The sequence below is a fragment of the Neovison vison genome, chromosome 2 (assembly GCF_020171115.1).
Source record: "Neovison vison isolate M4711 chromosome 2, ASM_NN_V1, whole genome shotgun sequence".
Taxonomy (NCBI): domain Eukaryota; kingdom Metazoa; phylum Chordata; class Mammalia; order Carnivora; family Mustelidae; genus Neogale; species Neogale vison.
Window position 1 is genome coordinate 78,204,300 of NC_058092.1, and position 23,101 is coordinate 78,227,400.

The following is a 23,101-nucleotide window of genomic DNA, read 5'->3' on the forward strand; positions in this document are numbered from 1 at the left end:
AGAAACAAAGATTAGGTGTGGATTGCTACCTTATTTTGTAAAATATTTACAGAGTCTCTCTTTTAGTTGGATTTAAACAACTTTAAAATAAAGCTGTTTGAAACATATACTACCCTCCTCAAATTCTCAATACATTTGGTATTTAAAATGGTAGCAAAAAGATTCAGTCCATTTCTTTGTCATCATTTGACAATGTCTTTGCCTAACTTTAACTATGAAAAATATAAATGGTATGTGAAAAGATATAAACGTGAAGATAAGTGAAAAAAAAGAATTTCAAGTAAGCAGCACTGGGTGGACTGGGGAGAAAAACCAAAACGTCCACCAGGGTGGGATACAGGAGGAAGATTGGTCAGTGATTAGCACATACCAGCAAAGCCATGAATTACCCGAGCCAGGTCCAGGTTTGGAAAAGAACAAACCCCAGTTAAGCAGGGCCCCTAAAATCCAGGGCACAACGCAGAGTCAGTCACTGCCCAAATACACACATGTGGATTGTGCAGCCAGAAATGCAAGAAGAAAATAATGATCTTGAATAAGAAGAGATCTCTAATTAGGAACAGTATGTAGAAAGCAGTATATTTTCCCCAGTAGTGAAAGAAGGTATGCCCAAAGAAAGAGAAGACCTCTCAAAACAGGGAATCAAAAAAGAGGAGAGATCCAGGAAAATGTCGAGAGCCAGTGGGCTCTATCCCAGAATCTGAACAAATGTGAGAGTTATTTATCTTTCTGAAATAGAAATATGTGCTCTGAAGTCACTTGCAACGTATGGAAGTATCCCATTTCGACCCCATGAGCTTCTCACTCCTCCTACAGTGAAGCAGAACAGCAGCTTGCAGTTTAACCCCAAAACTAGACAACCAACAGATGTGCTGGGGCCAAAAAGATATTTATCTTTTTCTAAAATCTAATCTGAACCTGGATATTTGCACTGCTAAAAAGTCACATTTTCTCCTCTTTAAATGGCACTTGGAGGTTAAATGATGCTAGCATCTAGCACGTAATACTATGGACTCTCAAGCTGGACAACCTGAGTATGGACCAGACTCTTGAATGGAATCTACTGGTTACTAATTGTGATCTTAAACGAGTTCGTGCCTCAGTTTCCTCACCCCTAAAATGGGGATACTAATAGTCTTATGTCCGGGAGCCTGGCTCAGTCAGTTAAGTATCTGCCTTTGGTGTGAAATATTCCCGGTTAGCCCTAACACTGCAACTACTGAATCCCTGTTCCAAAAATGCTAAGGACAAGCAAGAACAGGACTTTATTAACAGAATTCACACCACCGATTTTTAAAAAGCATTCATCTATAAAACACTCTCCTCCTGTACCAAATCCTGCAATGTCTCTCTTTGGTCAGAAATCAACCTGGATGCATTTTCTGAGTCCAGCCCTCACCCAGAGCTGGTTGAGGGCTGCGGGGAAGAACACGGGGAGGGCTTCTCCAGCAGGTGCCTTGGCTCTGCTCCAGAAGCTGTAACAATTCCGCCCCAACCTAAAAGCCCAAGGACAATGTCCAAGTCTCATACCTCAACATAAATGTGTCCATTCTCTGCCACAGAGAAGACCCCCTGAGAGGGCACGAGAAAGAGGTCAGTGTTGTACAGCTCCATGTTGAAAGTGATGTTTCTGTTCGGTGGGTCCTGGAAGCTACTGGGATTCCCCACCTGCCGCACGCTGCAATTAAACTGGGGAAAGCAAGCAAACAAAAACAGAGATAAATCACAGTGAAATGAAGGGTGAAGACCCCGGAACTTAGTAAGCTTTGGTCTTTAACACCCATTTCCCTCCCCGTCCCCCACTCAATAGTCCCTAACTAAAGCTAACCAAAAAGACAACATTCTCACAACCAACACATACCACGACAACTTCAGGTCGGCTGAAGGAGGTATCTCCTTCATCCATATCTCCCGGAAATCCATTATCCCCTGACTCCAAATCTTCGTAACCATCTGGCCAGCCGCTACTATCTCCAGGCGATGGAACCTGTATCACAATCTAAAAGACAAAGAAAGCACAGACAATGTCGTTAAAACACCAAAACACATGATTTGGTTCTACCTCACACAAACACCCATGTATAATTCAGATGCCAACTGAAAATCTGAACTTAAAAAAACCTCAAAAACTCCATGTTTTCTGAGGATTTTTACCTTCAAAGAGACTAAAAATTAAAGATAAACCCAACATATGTTCAAATTAAGACTTGAATTAAAATGTGTATTTTTCCTCATGAAAAAATAAGACTTGTTCCAAACAGTGGGAAAACGCCAGTTACTGAAATAGGGCTGAATGGGGGCTGCCAGTAGGCCAGTCTACACTGGAGGGAAGGGGGCTTCTTCTTAAGAGGGCTTTTCTTTACATCAAAAATACTAACAAATACTAAGACGGACTAATTTAAAGAGCTTTTCTTATTTGTATCCATCAAGATTTGTATAAGGTTTGAGTTAGAGACAAAGTACCTAATGTTTACTATTGGGAGAGTCTCCTCAATTTTTCTCTGTACTCGTCTATCTTTCCCTCATTTCCTCCCCCGTATATTTGTGTGTGGTGTACGGATGCAGAAAAGAATCATGTTTTTATCTATGACCATCTATCTTAATGTTAGCTGAAATGACTATTCCTAGGTTAGTTCTAGACAACATGAAAAATTCACGTGAGGACCGTGACTCCATAAATAAAACCCCAATTTCTTTGCATTTATAGAATAGTCACATTTTTTGTTTGGTTTTGTTTCATGGGCTGAGACTGCTGAATATGGTGCAAAACAAAAATATATACTAAGTCAGAAAATTGCTACAGTTATAATTGGAACAGCTACAATAATCACTGAAGGGAACAGAATGGGAAGAGAATATAGGAAAACCACCTCTCCATTCTTTACCAGTTTCAAAGAAGGAAGTATTGATGGAACTGAAGCCAAGGACCTAGGACATTGTTTACTCTAGGTATCATCATCATCCCCATGAGAAGAAAAGGATTTCAAGGGCTTAAGATATACCTTTCTCTTCTGAGTCAGAAGTTACCTTTTTCTTTTTAAACTTAGCAGATTACCATACCCTCTTATTGGTGTTAATTTAGCCATAAATTTAAAATTCCAAAATGAAGAATATCAGTAATATATGCCATTCATTATATCTGGAAAAACTGGATAATGTAAGAAAATTAGTGTTGGAATTGGCAGGAGGGTGTTCATCATAGAGCTCAACGGCTAAAAAATTATTCCAGTAACAAAGGGAGATGAGCTGAGCCAGCCAGCCTGGTGTAGGGGAAAGATTAGTGGAGGAGAGGTCAGGAAGCTGGATTCAGTCCTGGCTCTGCCCTTAACTAGTTCCTCAAATCTAAGCAAGTCTCTTAACTCCAGGCAGTTCAATTTCCTCACCTGTGAAATGAGGAAGTTGAATGAGATCATCTTAAGGTTCTTTCCAGCTCAAACACTCTGAGTCTGAAGAATAATAAACTTGGGTCCATAGGAGAGTGAGTGCCCATGTAAGCCACACTGACAAAACACCTGATCTCCAGTCTTTCCTTTGGGTGGGTCAAGTGTATCTACTGCAGGACAGTGGGACGAACACAAATGACAGTCGCACCCTCCCTGTCCCGTGCCACAGGTGAACTCAGGGATTTATAACCTTATTTTTACTGTCAGAAGTATAACCTGAGCTGAAAAACGAACATTATGAAGTGCTTTTGAAATTTCATGTTTCAAATTCTTTTAAGTCACAGACTAGTGTGTATTTCTGCAGAACAGACTTAATCGGAAGAAAGACGATTCAGATGAATGAGCTGACAAGAATGATTTCTGGAAAGTATAGGTTAGCTATTGCAGTGGACTACCATTGGGGGAATCTATGTAATCTCCCTCGGCATAATGTCAAAAGTAGGAGATCTGCCTCAGTTTAGGATCTTTTTCAGAGGTAGAGAGAGACTAAATAATCATTTCCTGAGGACCCTTTTCGGATTTCCCTTGGTTCTTCTGTTCATGAGGAAGGGCGAAGCCCTCCCACCTCTGGACAAGACTCAAACGAGGCCACAGAGACCACAGAGCTGGTTAGCTCAGTTGTGTAGACAACTGAGGGTCAGAGTACATCCCATTTTGTTGAGAACTGGCGCTTGGCTTTCTTTAGGTCTGGGGTCTACGCCCCTGCTCATGGTCATAGAAACTTGAAGGCTATTTTTAAGGTAACACTCAGCAAGGCTCTGGCAAAGGGCCAAGCTTTGTTTCGGAGAACACTCACGGAGTTATAGTAAACCACACCATCTGGGGCTGATCGCCGGTGCCGAGTACCACAGCCGTTCAGCGGAGACTCCAGAATGAAGTGGGTGCCATTCATCGTGGCCTTGCAGGTAGGATCCAGCAGGGTGAGCTCCATCCCTGAGTAGCTGTTGGCCTGAAACAACCACCACTAAACGTAAAAGGGGGCCCCACAGGCAGATCTGCTGCACAAAGGGAGCACGTTTTGCCGGGTCTCCCCATACAGTGTTGGTGGCTGGAGGCCTGCATTTCCCTTCCCCCTTGCTTCCTCCCAACGTACCAAGGATTGTGTTTGTTGGCCTTGGAAATTCAATACCAAAATATTGACACACGAGAATCTGGAACCCCCCTCAACTGAGAACAACAGGACCCGAGTGAGAATCACAGCCAAGGGGAAGTGAGTCCATCTAACTGAGCAAACAGAATCAAGTCCCCAGAGTTCAAAAGTGAAAGAGGGAGAAGGAAATAACTCACACACACTGGGGCAAGATGGGAAAGGAGGTGGCTTTCTCTTCTCTAAGAAATTGCACTGACCTGAAAAGAATCTTTTTCTATAGCTACGATCATCTTCTCTTTGTCACATTTGACTGACAGGGCAACCTCCACGTTCCCCTGCACCTCCTCGGGCTCTTTGGGATCAGGAAACAGTTGTAGGCTGGGGAGGAGAGGGTCCTTTGGCCGGGGGATCCCATCTTCTCCCCCTTCCCTCTGGCCTCTCCTGGAGAGATCAGGGAAAGGAAAGGGGAAACCTCCACTGCGGCCTCCCCCTCCTCGGATGGGCGGGTTCTCCAGGGCAGGCAGGGTGCCGGGGTCCAGCAGGATCCGTAGCTCAGGAGGGATGGTATGTACCTCTTCATCTCTCATTTCCTCTGAGGATGACAGAAGAAGGCAAAACATCATCAGTATCTGATGCCAGGCCCCAGTCATCATCATTAGCAGGAAGAACAAGAGGAACTAGCACAGAATGGGCATGTGTAAAATTACTCTTAACAAGCAATGTGTAAAGGAGATGGGGATCTGGAAGCCTGAATTCTAGTCCTAGTGTTCTTTCTGAGAAAAATTCCCTATACCCAGGCTGTACCCCAGGTCAAATAAAAATCAGACTCTCTGGAGCGGCACCTAATCGTTAATATGTTTAAAGCTCTCTGTATAGGTCCAATGTACACCCAAGGTTGAGAACCACGGGATTAGATAGCTTCTAAGGCTCTATAAGCTATAAAAATCTGATTTGAGAAAGTTATTGGGACAATAATATTCTTCAAGTGCCAATGAAATAGCTCCCTTGAATCTAGGAATTCTTTAATTTCTTGAAATGGTATCGGCAATTTAAGATTATTTGCTACCTCCTTTCTGCCTGCTAAATTCTAACAGATATCTGGGCACCCTGGCCTGTTAGAACCTAGTCCTGAAAAAGAAAAAGCGGCTTAGGCACACATTCCTTCAAAGAGAGAGGCATATTTTGACATAATGAATGCTCAGTGTTCTATCCTATTTTCAGCAATTTAGGGAAGAAAATTTTTCCCACTATTGTCTATATCCAGTCTCAAAGCCAATGCCTGAGGTCAGCCCACCTCAGTGGGAGCAGGGAGTGAAGACAACCAGAGGATATTAACTCTCCTTCAATACTATCTTTTGGAAAGAGATGGCCCAGCCATATGGATCCAAAAGAAATCAGAGCTCTGGAGGGTTTTTAATTTGTACATTGACAGAAACCTTCACAACTCTTTGAGATAGGGCCTATTTTTTTCTCCCATATTACTGAGGAAGAACCTGAGGCTCAGAGGTAAGCAACTTCCCCCTCAAACAGTGAATAAATGGCCCGTACTGAGGCTTGCTTGGTAGTGATACCACTGGGGTAAGGAACAGGTCTGGGGAGCAGAAAACTTGGGATTTGAGTCTCACTAGCTGTAAGGCTCTGGAAAAACCTCACGAACCTGTTCATATTCCACTTTCTGCACCACCCAACGGGGGCAAGAACTCCTGTGTGCCCACAGGTGAAAGTGAGAAAAGTGCCTAGTGACTATTGTCCTCCAAGATACAGCCTGCCCTAGGACTTCACCCCTGTAGTAGGGACAGCTGTATGTCAACTGTAGTGATTAGTAGGCACTTCTGAGAGAAAAAGCCAGGCTAATTTGTTCTTAATGTAATCACAGTGAATTATGTGATCTATAATGAAGGTCTCCAACTTGCAATCAACTGTTACCAAAAAATCTGTACCAAAGATCATTTCCTCAAAATAATCTATCACAATTCTAGATAACCTTAAGCTTTATAGTCAAATGAATCATCAAAATTTACAATAGAACAACAGCACCATATAAGCTGAAATGAGAGTTCCTCATTGGAAAGCCTCATTTGGTGAATATTTTTACTTCAGGGGGAAAAAAAAAATCACACTTACCATTGTTTTCAAGCCGAAGATGGAATCTATTAGCCACAGGAGCCACTGTATATGATGTTACTGGATTATAGTCGTTATCCAAAGCCCACTTGACCAGATTCTCTTGGGTTGAAGGAATGTCATCTCTTATGGATTTGGTCATTATCATGGATCTTTCACTCTCTTTCCCAAAGCCAATACTGTTAGGAGCCTGAAGATAATAGCAAAATTTCACTCATTAGTCTATAACTAAACAGTGCTTTGAATAAGAATTAAATATCTGAAACACACAAATTCTATATTGTAGATGAAGGAACTATGTATTCTTTTGATCCCTATTTTCCTCAGGCTAAGGACACTGACACAAAAATCTTTAATAGCAGATTAAGGGAAATCTATTCATGCTGTTTGATCATGCCATTTGGGTGGCTTATATTGATAAAAATAACCCAATGATCACCAAGTAGCTACATATGGTGTATACCTAGTATGTTCCTACAGTTAATGTTTAAATTATATGTACATACATACCAAACTTTCCCTTATTTTTATTTAAAATGATGTATAAAGTATACAGATGTGCATGTTATACTGCCAAAAATATATCCATCCTTCTATCCTATCTCCTATACCCTAGATTTAAATGACAGAAGGCACAATCTAGTTACTTCACTATGGAGACCATCTCATCTTTGTAGACTATTAAGTCCCTTATGGTGAACCAGTGTTGGTATTTCAGTTGTAATTTATACTCAATTTAGTGATCCTGTCATTGTATTCATTTGTCAATTTTATTAAGGGACTATGCTTAGATTTTATTTTAAATATAAATATATTAACATTAGTTAATATGAGTACCAATGTTTTTATCCCTCTGAGAACCAATATTTTTATCCAGCTATACAAGGTGACTTTCACTTGGTAGTTAGTTACAAAATTAAAAGTGAATGACAGAAATCCTTCCAAGAAAGGACTGAGTAACCAAGACACGGACGGTAAATTTCCACACCACCTGGCTCCCAGGGCAGTGATCTTGTCAGATAGTGAGGGAGCTGAATGCTGCAGGGGAGACGCCAAGGAGAAGGCACCATATTTTCAACAACTGCTCCAACAAGGCTGGAAAGCTCTTCCAGCCTGCAGATTAGACCATTTTCATGCCATATAAAGATCACTTTAATTTCCATGCCCAATTATTTTCTCCTGCATACATGCAGCATTTTTTCCTAAATTCCCCATTTGTTTCCCATTCTGTTTGCCCCTAACATGACTAAATATTAATCCTTTCCCACTGTAAAACCATAGAAGACTCGCATAGGCTCTAAGTTCTCTTGGCCTCTTTGGTTGTGGGATATTGGCTGAGGACACATATTTTCAGCTCAAAGCTCAGATGATCTCCCCCACTACATTTTCCTGCTACCCAAAGTGCTTATCCGAAACTGCCCAACTGGCCAGTCACAATCATGCATGCAAAGGAACCAGACAGAGCTTTAACCATGCTTCGCAGCCATCTGTGAAAAACTCAGTTTCACAGGTTTGGAATATTCTAGCTCTTGGTGTGATTCAGAGAAAATGCCTTACGGGAAGGAAAGGTTAAAAAAAAAAAAAAAACTAAACTAAACTGAGGTAAAGAAGGATCCAATTAGTTCTTCAAACTTAGTTTCCTAGGCGCAGTCTCTAGACTTTGAAAGCAGCATGTCATTTTGATTGGCTGGAGTTGCAACACTGGCCTCCACAGCACTGGTTGGCCTCATCTGCCCTAGTCTCTCATGTTGTTGGACAGCTGAGAAAATACTATATTTCCAGAAGACTATCATCACAACTGCCACCTGTCTTTTTTTTGGTACCAATATGGAATGATTTGTTTACACCTTTCCACATTAAATCTAGGAGCTGTCAGTACAACTCATATTGATTACGCCTCGGGACTTACAAGGCTAGAAATCTATCTACACATTTGTAAAACAGCAAGGCTTGGCAAGCCGGTTCCTTCCCAGCAATGAGTGAAATCCTCACCCTGTATTTCTGGGAGTCCCCAGGCTTTTTTTCCAAGGCTTCAGTGTAGCTACTTCAAATGGGAGTGTTCGGGGGGGGGGGTTGGGAGGGATCTCCAAATCCCACCACCATGTTTCAGCCACATCTTTGTGAGGGATGATGAGCTAGGTCAAAGTCCAAGCACCTCCCTCCCCACTTCCCTTCCACTGCCAAACACACACTTGCATCAGAACTGATGGTGGACAGGGAGAGGTGCTCAGAGATGTAATGCATATTCCCACTGGGACTAAAACGTGTCTTTTCTAAGAATAAGCTAGCCAACGTCAACCTGGAAGTGCTAAGGCCATTTGAAATAATACAACAAAAAATTTCTAGTAAGTTTCCTCAATCTGTTCTTTTATGTTTTGGAGGTTCTTCCACAATGTGACTATGCACAGTCCATAAGGGATGTGAAGAAAGAGCCAGAGCTGGGCATGGTAATGTGGGTGCTTCTTGTATCCCATTCTTGTCCACGGTCCTGCCTGTGCCCATCTCTGGACCGTTCTGTCATTTGGAGGGTGCATTCTGCCCCATGCCCCACCCCCTATGAGCACACACATGGAACTCGTGCTTAAGGGGGGCTCTTTACATTTACCCTATCAAGTTCCTCACAACTCTTTTAATCTACGTTTTGTTTTTCAGTTTGTTTAGAGCTGTTAATTGCTCCTCTAGACAAACTTTTGAAAAGTTGCTTGTGGAAGGAAGATGGCCCCCTTGTCTGTGGCAGGCACTGTGTTAGAAGCTTTACATATTTTATTTAATTCTCCTCTAAATAAAGAGATAGGCATTACTATTCCCTGATTAGAGAAGGGGAACCTAAGAAGCACAGAAATAGCTTGTATGGCTGAGAACCCACCACGTGCACACAGTGTGCCAAGTGCTTAAATGAAACACCCAGGAGGCACCTGACAAATGTTTGTTGAAGAACTAAATGAATGAACGAATGAACGAAAACACTGGGCCATATCTCACAAGAATTCCCACGTGAGTACTATCATCACACCAGTTTCACAGGTAAGGCTACAGACCCTGAATTTAGTTGGGTTCCCCACTATTAACTAAGAGGAATGACAATCAGAAATGGGATTTGATTCCAGCCCCATCAGGAACCAAAACCATGGTTCTTTCCAATCTACTAGGTCGTCTCTGAAGAAAATACTACAGACAAGGCCACGATAAATCCTTCTCCCTTTCTAAGCATGAATGTATGCTTTTTTAGTAGCAGGTACCTTTTCCTCACAGCACAGGCAGAAGTCACATCTGACACTGCGAGTTAGGAAATCACAAAGCATGAAACTGACTGGGAGAATAAAAAAGAACATCATGCAACATTACCTAATTGTTTAGTAATGTTGTCATGCATTGTCCAAAATTGGCCTGGAACAGGAGTACAGCCAAAGAGGGGAATATAAACAGATCTTGCACTGGGATGAGCAATCTCAACTCCAGCCTTTCTTATTCATATGAAAAGTAAGGACACGCACAGTGAACTCCAGGAACACACACTCAGGTACAGAAAGAGCCACTGAAGGGTCAGGGCCGAAAGAACACTGACACAACTCCAGCAGGGAATTTAAAATGTACCGTATGTTTTCGCCTTTCAAAGCATGATTCCCTTTCCTGTTTTTGTTATTCTGAAAATTAAAAACATTTGGTTGGTGTGCCAGGCAGCAAATGCTGTAGACACCCCAGGTCACCAACACCCCTCATGCCATGCCAGGGAAAGCAATCAGAACAGCTCTGACTTCAGAAAATCATGGCTGGGCTTTGTTCTCGACACCAAATTAATTAATGGATCACCCTTATACACGATGGTTTCTTTGGATCCTCTCAAAGTTGAGGGAAAAAAAAAAAAAACGACAATAACAAAAAACCCACAGGAACCAGAAATGATTACTTTAAAATTAAGATGTGTATGCTCGTGGCTTTGCCTGCTGCCTCTGGTGAGTGTTCATGCACGACGGTACCTAAGGGAGCACTGGCTTTGCTCACTGCTGGATTACACTAAAGGTGCCATGAATAAATAACACCAAGACTAAAGGCATCCCTCCCCACCAAATACTGAAAACATAAAATCCTCTCCAACTGATCCAATGCAGGTACTGGAAAAGGAATCGGACACAGTATTTTAAAAAGACAATGCACAAAAATTTAAATCTACAAAAGAGAAGATAAGGTAATTATATTCTTAAAAATGAGGAGGGGGAGGTTTTTCTTTAACTTGCAATGTGATTTGTGCAGTATTCTGTCAAACAGTTATCTCCTTACACATATCTGAAAAAGATTTATTTTGGGGTGCCTGGGTGTACAGTTGGTTAAGTATCCGACTCCTGGTTTCAGCTCAGGACATGATCTTGGGGTCATGAGATCAAGCCCCATGTAAGGCTCCAGACTCATCTCAGAGTCTGCTTGAGATTCTCTCTCCTTCTCCTTCTAACCTCTCCCCCCACTCCCCCACCCCCGCTCTCTCTCTCTCAAATAAATAAATCTTTAAAAATTTTTTATTTTACTGGGACGCCTGGGTGGCTCAGTTGGTTGGACGACTGCCTTCGGCTCAGGGCGTGATCCCGGAGTCCCGGGATCGAGTCCCACATCAGGCTCCCAGCTCCATGGGGAGTCTGCTTCGCTCTCTGACCTTCTCCTCGCTCATGCTCTCTCTCACTGTCTCTCTCTCTCAAATGAATAAATAAAAATCTTAAAAAAAAAAAAATAAAAAAATAAAAAAAAATTTTTTTATTTTACTAAATTTCAACATTCAACTTTTCAGGAAACTAGCTAGTATTTGCCTATCATGCCAACCAAATAAACTTAAGTGTATTTCCTTCATGAAAATAATGCTTAGGAAATAGGCTGGGGTTACTTTTCCTGTGTCATTTCGCTAACCTCTCCATTAGCGTGATTCTTTTATCAGTGTTTCTCTCTCAGAAGTTAGAAGCAAGCAAAAAGACACGCCAACAGCTCTGTTTATCTCAAAAAGACAAGTCAACAGTATGAACTGGGGTCAGCCCAATTTTCTACACCTTCCCTAAATACCTAACCCCAAAGTAAGAGCTGATATTCAGTACCATGACACGGAGGTCCTTACAGGATGACTGTCAACCATGAAAGGCCCCATTGTACTCGTTATTTTACACTTGCTCTGACTAGAAACTACGCTCATACACTTCAGGAATTTCACAAATGAGGCAACAGGGTCCAGAGAGGTTAAGGGACTTGCCCAAGGTCACAGTTTGTAAATGGCAGTCTGGACTTCAATCTTGATCTTGACCCCAGAGGCCACACTTTTAATCCCCACACTGTCTGCCCTTGTTAGGAGGAACCAAGGAGCATCTTATTTTACAAAGTGAAAAATAACAGACAAAGCTCAGAGAAGCAGAAACTTCACAAAAATAACACACATAAGCACAGCTTAAATCGCTGCCATACATCAAAACAAAGAAATGCTCAACCAACTTACAATAACTTTCAGGTTTCCCTTAATATCGAAAGACTTGATCACCCAGTTGACAGACTTTTTGCACTTCAAGATCAGGATGAGATTTCTGACCACCTCCAGGTCCTTTCGAGAAGGTCTTATGTCAATTATTATATCCACCTGGAAAGCACTGTGAATGGAAAACAAAGGCAAAGTTAGGACCCAGATGCCAGAAAGTTGCAACTATCTCCTCTCTTCCAAGTCTTCATGTTTCCAGTGTCTGGCCAGTTGATTAAAAAGCTGGAGTTGAGCCCAGGCAAATGACATGTGCAAAACAGATTGTTAGTGCACACAAAACAAAATGGTTTTACATAACAATAGACAAATATGCCTGCTGATAATTAGACACTAAAATTTTTCTCCTTCTTGAGTGGGGGGGGGAAGATGGTTACTTAATGCATCTATGGTTTGAAATGGACTTGGGCAACCAGAGGAGTTTACTTTTAAAGCAAGTTGTTGCTTTCCAACCTTCAACACCTTCAATGTGTAACTTTCCCAATTTCCTACAAGCACAAAATCCTTCAAAACCAGAAATTTAAGTGCCAGTTTGGTAAGGAAGGCGTCAGGGAGGAGGGAAGCCTGGTAGTAAAAAAACAAACTAGGACACTTCAGATAAAATAAGAAGGAAAGGGCTAGAGAATCTGAATCTGAATAGAAGGTTTGCTTAAGCCATTAACATTTGCTACAGAATCATATCTGCATTTACTTTCCCAAACTTCTGGATATACAGTTATTAATATAAAGAAAACAGATGGTCAACCAAGTGATTACTGGAAAATTGATGAACACAACCCAAACTTCTAAGAATTCCATATAAAAAAGAAATTTTTTTAACCAAACAATAACATTTCTGTCATTCTGAATTTAGAGGACAGTCTTTCTTTCCTGATTTTACACACTTGTAAAGCATATGATGAATGATATACTCAAATGAAGCCTGAGGATTAATATCTAAGCACATTTGCCAGATTGCTTCTATTTCCATTCTCTTTTAAATTTTCCACAAAATTATTCATGTGGGATAGAATGGAATCTTCCCAAAACTGATGTGTAGTTTATTCACTTTTGGAAGCAAAAATTTGATTAGGATTTGAAATCCCGCTACAATATAAATTTACATTTTAAGTCACTAGTCCAAAGGAATGCAGGCTAAAGTGGGAGAAAGAGCCACTTTCCCTCTTTTATTCTCTTTTTTAATTTCCTAATCATTCCTGACAAGGAGAGTTAAATTTTTAGTTCTGGGGCAGGAAGCTGAGGGTGGAAGAAGGAGAAAAAGAACACAATGTAGAGGCAGGTCATATCTAATGGCTCTCTGGTGTGTCACCATGAAGGGCCACACCTACACACACATACACCCCCCTCTAAAGTAGGAGCGCAAATGCGCAAGGAACAGAATTCCATTAAAAACAGAATGTTATGGGACGCCTGGGTGGCGCAGTTGGTTAAACGACTGCTTCCGGCTCAGGGCGTGATCCTGGAGTCCCGGGATCGAGTCCCACATCGGGCTCCCAGCTCCATGGGGAGTCTGCTTCTCCCTCTGACCTTCTCCTCGCTCATGCTCTCTCTCACTGTCTCTCTCTCTCAAATAAATAAAATAAAATCTTAAAAAAAAAAAAAACAAAAAAACACAGAATGTTATTAAAAATATATTAATAAGGCATATTTTCTAATTTTTCTTATCAGGGATAACCTCCGTCAAGGAGATAATGATGGAGCATGAGTGAGTTCTGTCCTATCATTAATGTCCGGGAAGTTCACAGGAGGCATCAGAAATTCATCTAGAATACAGGGGATCTAGAGGCAGATGCAGAAAATAAAATATACCATTGGTGCCTTCACTCCCTTTTTTCAAAACTTCTGTTAATTCACTGAAAGCATCAAACCTCATACACAGGTAGGGCTCTATGTCTCTCTGCCTCAAGTCAGCAAAGATCTTTATTTTCATCTCTTTGTTTTTTAAGATTTTATTTATTTAGTTATTTATCTGAGAGAGCAAGAGAGAAAGGGGGGTGGCAAGTGGGGGGAGGGGCAAAGGGAGAGGGACAGACTCTCAAGCACACTCTGGGCTGAGCGTGCAGCCCTACATGGGGCTCAGTTTCATGATCGGGAGACCACAACCTGAGCCGAAACCAAGAATTGGATACTTAACTGACTGTACCACCCAGGTGCCCCTTTCATCTTTTCTCAGTTCAACACACACACACACACACACACACACACACTCTCTCTCTCTCTCTTTACTTACCTGTAGGGGTTAGAGTTGGGGGTAATTAACTCAATGATGTGTACTTCCTTATCCTGGGGCTGGCTGGATATCACACAACCCTCTGCTGCTTTGGGCTGAAGGTACTCAGCAAGGTAATTGAGTGAGAGAAAGTTCTTTCCTATGTTGCATGTGGGAGGGAACACTTGATCTGAAAGTAAAGAAGCACAGGATAACCTGTCACGCCACAGAGCTATGTGGTAACCAGACTCAGAGGGAAGATGACACTGACATTGAGCAGGTGCAGGACACAGGGAACTAGAAGCCCTAGGAGTGCCTTAGAACTCCTAAGCCACGGCCCTGAAATGCCTCCCATACAGTTGCCAGTGACCTCCTACTGACCAACTCCAGTGGTCTGTCTGGGTCCAAATCTTCTCCTTTCCTGTCCTCTGCGAGACTGCTTTGTCCTCATCCACTTCCTCTGACCTAGCTCTTGTCCCTTTCCCTGCCCCCTCCTCTTCTGCCCATTTTTTAAACACCAGCAATCCTCAATTTTGGTGCACACCTATTTGGTACCCCATCCCAGAGATCCTGATTCAGAAGATCTGGGGTGGGGGTGGGAGCCACTTAGGAAGCTTTCTTTCTGGAAAAGCTCCATAGCTGATTCTGATACAAAACCAAGGCTGAGAACTCCATTCCTTCCTCAATCCCCGTTTTGTCTTGTATTCTTCCCAGATGATCTCCATCACTCCCAGGGCTTCAACTTGCACCTAGATCATGACTCCTTTATTGAGCTGCAGAGCTGTGCTGCCTCCCATCTACCAAGCACCTAAAAATCCAATAGATATTTCACAGCCCACATACTCAAAACTGAAATCAATCCATCTATCCTATTCCCCAGATATTTGCTATTAGAAGAACCAACCACCTAATTAATTCTCTGGCGGGCTATGGAGATATTTACTCATCACAACACTACAGATATGAAGACTGAAGGAAAAAGTTTGGGAGAAACAGACTTTCACTCTTTCTCACAATCTTAGCACAGGTGACGAATGCTTTGATCACACTTTACAGTTTATAAGGTGCTTTTACAAACATCATCCCATTGTGCTGGGGGCTGCTCATCACCTCCACTGGGGAAAGCGACACAAGTACCCAGAGTCTGAAGATAGTCCCGCAACGGCACATGCCGTTCACACAGCACTGTGCTTGATGGGATTTCCAGCTAGCGGTTTAAATGTTTAAACAGAACTTGAAACTGCTGGCAGGATGACAGCTGGGACCAGTGTAAGGGAAGCTCTAGGTGTAGCAGACTTTTTTTTCAGAAGGGGTAATTAATCAGAGCCCTAGCACTTTAATGAAACAAACTTCTGCCTCTTTCATTTAAGGGACAGGATGCTGGGGTTCAAATTCACAGGCAAGTTTCACTCCAGAGAAAGGGGTCAGCCCAGGAGGTCCCCAGATTGGGCTGATGCTGCCCTGCTCTCAACCCCCACCAAGCCTGCGTCACCTCCCTTGGGCCGAGGTCCACAGCACACATGGCGGCATCCTGGCTCCAGGAACCGTGGCGTCCTCAGCACCAGGCCTGGACCAGATGGGACCAGAGGAGCAGGCAGGCTCTTCACCCTGCATGCCTCCCTACAGACCCCCTGGCTCCACTGACTCCAGCGGCTGGAGCAGTCTCCCCTTGCCAGTCCCGGCGGCATCTGCTGAGGGTTTTGCCAGATGAACAGATGAGGAACGCATACTGTGCCGCTGCAGGCCTGCGGATGCCTCCCCCAGATCACAGGACGGAAAATGATGCTGGGTAGCAAGACTGAAATGGAATCAAGACTCCAAGGGGATGTGTATGGGTCAGGGACAAGCTAGTCAACTCAAGAGACTAGGACCCTCCTGGGACTCTGGCCTATCACTCCATCCAGTCCACAGGTGTGCCCGGATTGCACCTGGTGTACAGCAAGCACAAGTCATAGGTTTTCTGAATGGACAAACAATGATGTGAGATTGGAGACAAATGACAAAAAAACTCACACACATTGTGACCCTCCAAAGCTACTAAGAAAAGTTTGTTTAAAAGTTGTGTTATTAAGGGCTTAAGACCCAGAGGCCATTGTCGCTAAGCTGAATAAGCTAATCACTTTCTGTTGTGTGTACATGCCTATATATGAGTTCTTTTCCCCCTGAATGACCTTCTGCACGCCTGGCATCAAAACTTAGACCAACTGCCAAGCAGAAAGGAAACCACAAAGGGGAATCCCCGGGTAGAAACCTGGCAAGTTTTGGGAGGTGGGGCGGGGGGAGTCACATGCGTATTTGTATTTTAGGAAAGGACTGACAAATAACTTTGCAACCTAGAATGATATCCTCGAGAATGGGGGGTGGGGTGGGGGGGTGGGTGGTGGTAATGTAAACTCATTTTCCTCCTGTGGAAAGTAAGGCTTAAGTGGGAAATCAGAGGGTTGCTTGAAGTTTCACAGCTGGGATAAGAACGGAAACTCCTCAATTCTTCCACTCTAGGTACGCAGGTTACAGTCACAGTTCTCCAATATTAGCATGTATCTGAATCATCAGACATGCTTGTTAAAACTCAGATGGCTAGACCCCACCCCCAGAGTTTTCAATCTGGTTGGTCTTTGGTGGGCCCAAGAATTGGCATTTCTAACAAGTTCCCAGGTGATGAAAATGCCACTGGGGATACAGCAAGAGGAGGCTCATGGGCTGCGATCCCTGGATTCAAGCTTGGTAGAGGCAAGTCAGGTTCTGGGGAGCAGACTCATGAGTCCCGCTCAGTGAAGCCTGATCCATGGTAATAGACAACATCACCTTGTGGTCCACCAACCCAAGCAAGGACCCTCATTTCCCCCAAATGCTCTTCTCCATGCTGTCTACCAGGGAGTCCTACCCAGCTGGTGGCTGGAACCAAGTTTCAGGGGCTCCAAAGGGGTTATTAAGGAGTCACTGGTTTTTACTAGACTAGACACCATGTCCTTTAAGTTCTTCCTTGACTCAGCGTGTGGCCCTGGGGACATCACTTAATCCCTGACTCTCAAGGCAGGCAACAGCTACGAATAAAAGTTCATGCACTGTCAAGAGAACAGGTCAACATTCTAAATGTTACTGTAATACCTTTTCTTATTCTAACAAATTCTGGGTAATCAGCATTCTTTGATGCTACTAGAGTTCTGCTTCAGAAATGTAGATCACTGTGGGGGTGTGTGTGGCTTAGAACCTTTGTTAAAAGAGGTTCTTCATTTTGTTCCAATGGAACTTGACTTCTATAAGCTACCTGACACCCCCTCAGAGTCCAGTAACAAACTTCAACTTTTGAACCCAACACACATCTAAAATTCTTCTCTCTACGAAAGAAATCTTCCCATCTGGGTGCCTACTTGCATTTTCAGGATGCGCTTACTTGGCTAAGACTTAATATACGGCATCAGGAAACAAGCATTTGACTCAGGAGTCAGGAAACCTGGGTCTGAATTCTGGCTTTGCCCCTGGCTAATAATGTGGATTTGAGCAAGCTAGCTTCACCCACCACTAACCCCTCTGTAAAATGGTGGAAATAATGGTTTCCTCCTAAGATTACTGGCGAGGTTAAGTGGGGTCCATGGGAAAGGCACCTGTTGCAGCCGTGTTGTGGCTTCTGCACACAGCACACACTCTAACATCAGTGTCCTCCTTTCCTGCACCTGTCACACAGCCCAAGTATAAGAACGGGCCATGGGGCGCCTGGGTGGCTCAGTGGGTTAAGCCGCTGCCTTTGGCTCAGGTCATGATCTCAGGGTCCTGGGATCGAGTCCCGCATCGGGCTCTCTGCTCAGCAGGGAGCCTGCTTCCCTCTCTCTCTCTCTCTGCCTGCCTCTCCATCTACTTGTGATTTCTCTCTGTCAAATAAATAAATAAAATCTTAAAAAAAAAAAAAAAAAACAAAGAACGGGCCATGAACAAGCACTCTATAACCCGTGCTGTGCTGTCATGTAGCCTGTGAAAGGGGTGACACGTGCTGTTAAATTCAACAGAAAGCAGATGGATGCGGAAGACAAGACATGCGGTTTTCACATCATCACCTGACTACAAGAACTCATTCACAAGAGTTGTTATTTCTAGTAACTCAGGGGGGCTCCAAATACGCTCAACTAAAAATAATGATGAAAGAAGTTATTTTTAAAAATGGGCCTTCAAGCTGACTGACCAGATATTTATATCCCTCTGCAAGGCAAGGAAATTAAAAATGGACCATCTCTTATCAGGACCACACAGGTCCTTTCTCCAGTAATTTTGTCCTTGTAACTGGTGTAAGTTTTAAAAATATATTCAAACACTTTTCCTCTGCTATTGTCCAAAATCTAACCAATGTTTCGAGACCATAAACTAACATTGGCTTCCAATGTTTGCAGGTTAACAGGTAAGGGGGTGCCCTAACTCCTTCCGGCAACTCCTCCTTTCCATTGGCAATCACCTCCTTTCCCTCACCTCAGATTCTCACCCTTCAGTTACTCTGACTTCTGTGCATGGATGTCTTCTAAACCGTACACCGCAACCTCCTCCTCTCTCAACCATGTTATTCCCCATTTCCTACTTGGCTGTTACCAGGCCTGTTTCCTCAGAAGGAAAAAAAGAGAAGGAGGGAGCATGAGGGGAGTAGGCCCAATGATCTCCCGGGTCCCTGCCAGCTCCAACATTCTGTAATTCTAGGGTTCCTTGCCCTAACCACCTGGTCTCTGAAAAGAAAACAACTGAGTGTCATAAATCAGTCATTCATTGAAACCACATAAAATTTACCTTCTCCCACTTTAATATAAATGTTTCTTGCTATCTTGAGTTCAGTGAATGAAGTAACTGCTCCGTACTCCTTTCGAGCCCAATTTAACAGATGTTCGTTTCCATGGGGGAAGCTCCTTTCTTCTGTTTCTGCTGACAAGGAGAAGTTTCCTGGTGAAAACTGGACTGTGGAACCCTGAGACACCTAGAGGAAACAGAATAGAATAGAATAGAATAGAGAAACATATTTATTGTGGAGCAGTCACGGGGAGCTGAAACATAATTAAAGAGAGCACTTATCAACCAATGGGTATTTGTCAATCCATCTTCTTCTCTTTGTTACACAGGCCGATCATCTTTATTTTTTTTCAGCAGCTGATTCAAGAAAACAGTCCCAAGGCTACTTCTCCCAGGAAACAACAAAGCTACCAATGACGCAGGATGTCCCTAAGAATTTTCAAAGAACTCTGTGATGAGAGAGTTCTTTGAGAGACCGCAGAGTGCATTGTGAATGATCATTGCTGTTTTTTTCTGATATCTACACTGAAGTGATTTCAAGTAATGGGTTTCAAGTCAAGTGGAAAACCTTGATGAGTGCTGTCATGGGTCTGTAGTGGCCTTCAAGATCAGGACAAGTCAGATCAGGATCAGTCAAGTTCCTGCTAGCAGGTAAACTTGACTTTCAGGTCATCCATGACCACAGCATCTACCAAAAGTTAACCACCACAGAGACAGAGCAAGAATCTCCCTTTGGTTTACGTTCTCTTGAACACAGAGATAAAAAAAAAAAAGAATGACTGGAGACTGCCAGTCTTCTACCACATTACACTGCTTCCTGGAAGTGAGTGAGATGCATGTATGCTACCGTTTATTTTGAAGACCCCCAAATACCCACAGATAATGAAGTCAAGAGGCTGCTGGACTGATCCCAGTACAACTTTCAGGATGATTTATGCAAATACCACATTCTTGCTTGATGTATTTAGACAATTGCTGACATAGCACATCATGGTATATATAATTAACACATACAAAGGAGGAAAATTATCATCTCGTTGCTGCACTGTAATCAAATTTAGTTGGCAAAAATATTCATGTCATCTTTACTGGCTAGCATTTGCAAAAATAGGTGATTTTATGAATGTCAGGGTGAAACCTCAAATTGTCAGCAAAAATGTTCATAAATTCCCAAGTCACACAACTATAAACGTGTTAAATTTCACATTAACAATTTACCACTAACAAAAAGTACAACAGTTTCTGAAGGGATTATCAATAACCGACCAAAGGCAGGGTGAGAGCAGAAATCTTGCTTATGGTTCTATCGCTTACAGCAGTGTTTTCAAGCTTAATGTACACACAAAATGGTACTTATCCTAACTATTGTGCTGGCCTTAACAGTTTCTATTCAATTATATGTATGTACAGTAGTCTCCCCTTATCTGTGGGGCATACCTTCCAAGACCCCCAGTGGATTCCTAAAACCAGAGACAGTACTGAACCCTATGTACACCATGTTTTTTCCTACACATACATACGTATAATGAAGTTTAATTTATAATTGACACACAGTAAGATATAATAATTAGTAATAAAACAGAGGAATTAAAACAATATGTTGTAAATAAAAGTTATGTGAATGTGGTCTTCTTCAAAACATCTTATTATACTATATTCACCCTTCTTCTTGTGATGATGTCAGATTATAAAATGCTTACGTGAGGAGGGACTCCTCGGTGGCTCAGCTGGTAAAGTGTCTGACTCTTGATTTCAGCTCAGGTCATGACTTCAGGGTCATGAGATCAAGCCCCATGTTGGGCTCCATGCTCATTGGGAGGCTGCTTGAGATAGTTCTCTCTCTCCCTCTGCCCCTGCCCCTGCATGTGAGCTCGTTCTCTCTCTCTCCCACTAAAATAAAGAAATAAATCTTTAAAAAAGATTCCTACATGAGGAGATGAAGTGAGGCTAATCACACAGGCATTGTGATGCAGTGTTAGGCTACCAGTGACCTCCCAACAATTTGTCAGGAGGACTGTCTGCTTCTAGACCGCAGCTGACCACCAAAGAAACCACGGAAAGTAAAACGGCAGGTAAGCGAGCACTACTGTATTTTTTTAAATGCCAGCAAAGAAGTTCTTCACCAGATTGATTCCATGATCTATTGATGCTATGGTCTCACTCTTGGCTGAGAAGTAGAAGCATTTAAGAGCTTCGGAATATCCCGAGGTCCAGGCCACACCCCAGACCAATTAGAATCTTAGGGATGGGACTCAGACATCGGAATATCGTAAGGGCCCCTGCGGGATTCCCAAGCTCAGCCATGGTGGAGAAGCCCTGCCTTACTTGGTACCCAGTGATCCATAGTTTGAAAAGCATTATTATAGGTCAAGGACAGTGTGGATACCTTGCAGCTTCCTCTATATCAGTGGTTCTTAAATGGAGTGATTTCTGTCCCCCTGGGGACTTTTGGAAATGTCTGGAAACATTTTTTTATTGTCACAACTGGGAGGAGAGGCTGTCTAGTGAACCGAGGCCGGGGTGCTCCTCAGCATCCCTGCCCCCCATTCTACAACTGCAGCCCCCACAATCAAGAATTAGCCAAAATGGGGGCGCCTGGGTGGCTCAGATGATTAAGCATCTGCCTTCAGCTCAGGTCATGATCTCCAGGTCTTGGGATCAAGTCCTGCCTTGGGCTCCCAGCCCAGTGAGGAGTCTGCTTCTCCCTCTGCCTGCCTCTCCCCTTCCTAGTGTGCTTTCTCTCTCTCTAAAGAATAAATAAGATCTTTAAAAGAGGGGGAAAAAAGAATTAGCCAAAATGTCAATAGTACTGTGACTGAGAAATGCTGGTCTACACTATGAACTGACTGCACATTAGTAACACTCAAACATCTACTGGATCCCCAGATTGGATCCCCAAATCGACAACCCTCACTATGCTAGAAGCTGGGCTGTCTAGTACTTAATAAAGAATAAGAGAAGCTTCCCCGTTTGTACTGGCCCGGGAAGCTGAGAACTAATCATTACTAAGCTGGACATAAATGATGACCTCTAACTATGTAGTTACCCCTCCTACACACCTACTATCAGGCTCCACGAAGTGCTCCAAGGTGTGATAATGACATTTGCTAAATGTCCTGATGCCAGTTATATACAAGCAAAACCAGTGGGGGCAGTTTAGCTTTGCCCTTGTTTTGACAATGCCTAAGAAAAATTTCCCGAACCGTTTACCTGCCAACCCTCGTCTAAATACTCCCAGGCTTAGCTACTCACCAACACTGAACTCCAGAGTTTATCTGGTTTTTATGACTTAAGCACTGTAGCAAAACCTTCTTTCCACCAAAAAGCACTTGTGCTAATGGAGGCTAAAGGACTTGTGATGAAAAAGTCATTTTTTTCAAACCTGTTACTGAGAAAAACCCACAACAGTGCAAAGGCTTTTGTCCCTCTGCCAGCACAGTTCTGAATGTTTAGGCAGGCACCTTGAATGCGCCTCTCTTTTGTGCTCATCACGGGACAGCTATAAAATAAAGCACTTAAGTATTAAGCATTTTACAGAGAATGCATTCCTTCAGAGTGGAAGGCGGGCTCTACAGTGTCAGTAAGAGAAGAGCAACTTCGAAATGTATGCTCAAGTCACAGAAAAGCAATCTGATGGCATGGCCGATGCTTCAAGAAGGGTCAACTCCTGGCTGATCCCCTCAAGCACCGTCAGCCCAGCTCAGGTCTGTGTTCTCCTGGGGCCAGCAGCAACTCGGCTTATATACTCACGGCTGTGGAATCTGGAGAAGGAGTGAACTGCCACTCCTCAGGCACATTCCAAGGAGAAGAAAGCAAAGCTGCCAGAGGCAGTGAAGTGTCCCTGACTACAGGTCAGTGGAAATTTTCTGCTACGGCAAGGGTTTAGTCAGCACTCCTGACCACCCGCTCTCCTGGCTCAGCCAAAGCTGGACGCCGACAAAGGCCTCTCCCAACCCCCACTGAGCTTTAGA

At 43.1% G+C, this 23,101-nt stretch overlaps 1 protein-coding gene across 2 annotated transcripts in view; it reads right to left on the reverse strand.

Annotated features, from left to right (window-relative positions):
- Nucleotides 1-23,101, reverse strand: part of TGFBR3 (transforming growth factor beta receptor 3) — a 200,053-nt gene that overhangs the window by 32,100 nt on the left and 144,852 nt on the right. For both annotated transcript variants that reach the window (XM_044238675.1, XM_044238674.1), the window contains exons 5-12: nucleotides 19,134-19,317; nucleotides 14,388-14,556; nucleotides 12,125-12,272; nucleotides 6,658-6,847; nucleotides 4,791-5,125; nucleotides 4,240-4,392; nucleotides 1,862-1,999; nucleotides 1,531-1,689 (exon numbers count right to left, since the gene is read on the reverse strand). In XM_044238675.1, coding sequence (XP_044094610.1) covers nucleotides 1,531-1,689; nucleotides 1,862-1,999; nucleotides 4,240-4,392; nucleotides 4,791-5,125; nucleotides 6,658-6,847; nucleotides 12,125-12,272; nucleotides 14,388-14,556; nucleotides 19,134-19,317 — 1,476 coding nt within the window. The remainder of the gene's footprint in view (nucleotides 1-1,530; nucleotides 1,690-1,861; nucleotides 2,000-4,239; nucleotides 4,393-4,790; nucleotides 5,126-6,657; nucleotides 6,848-12,124; nucleotides 12,273-14,387; nucleotides 14,557-19,133; nucleotides 19,318-23,101) is intronic.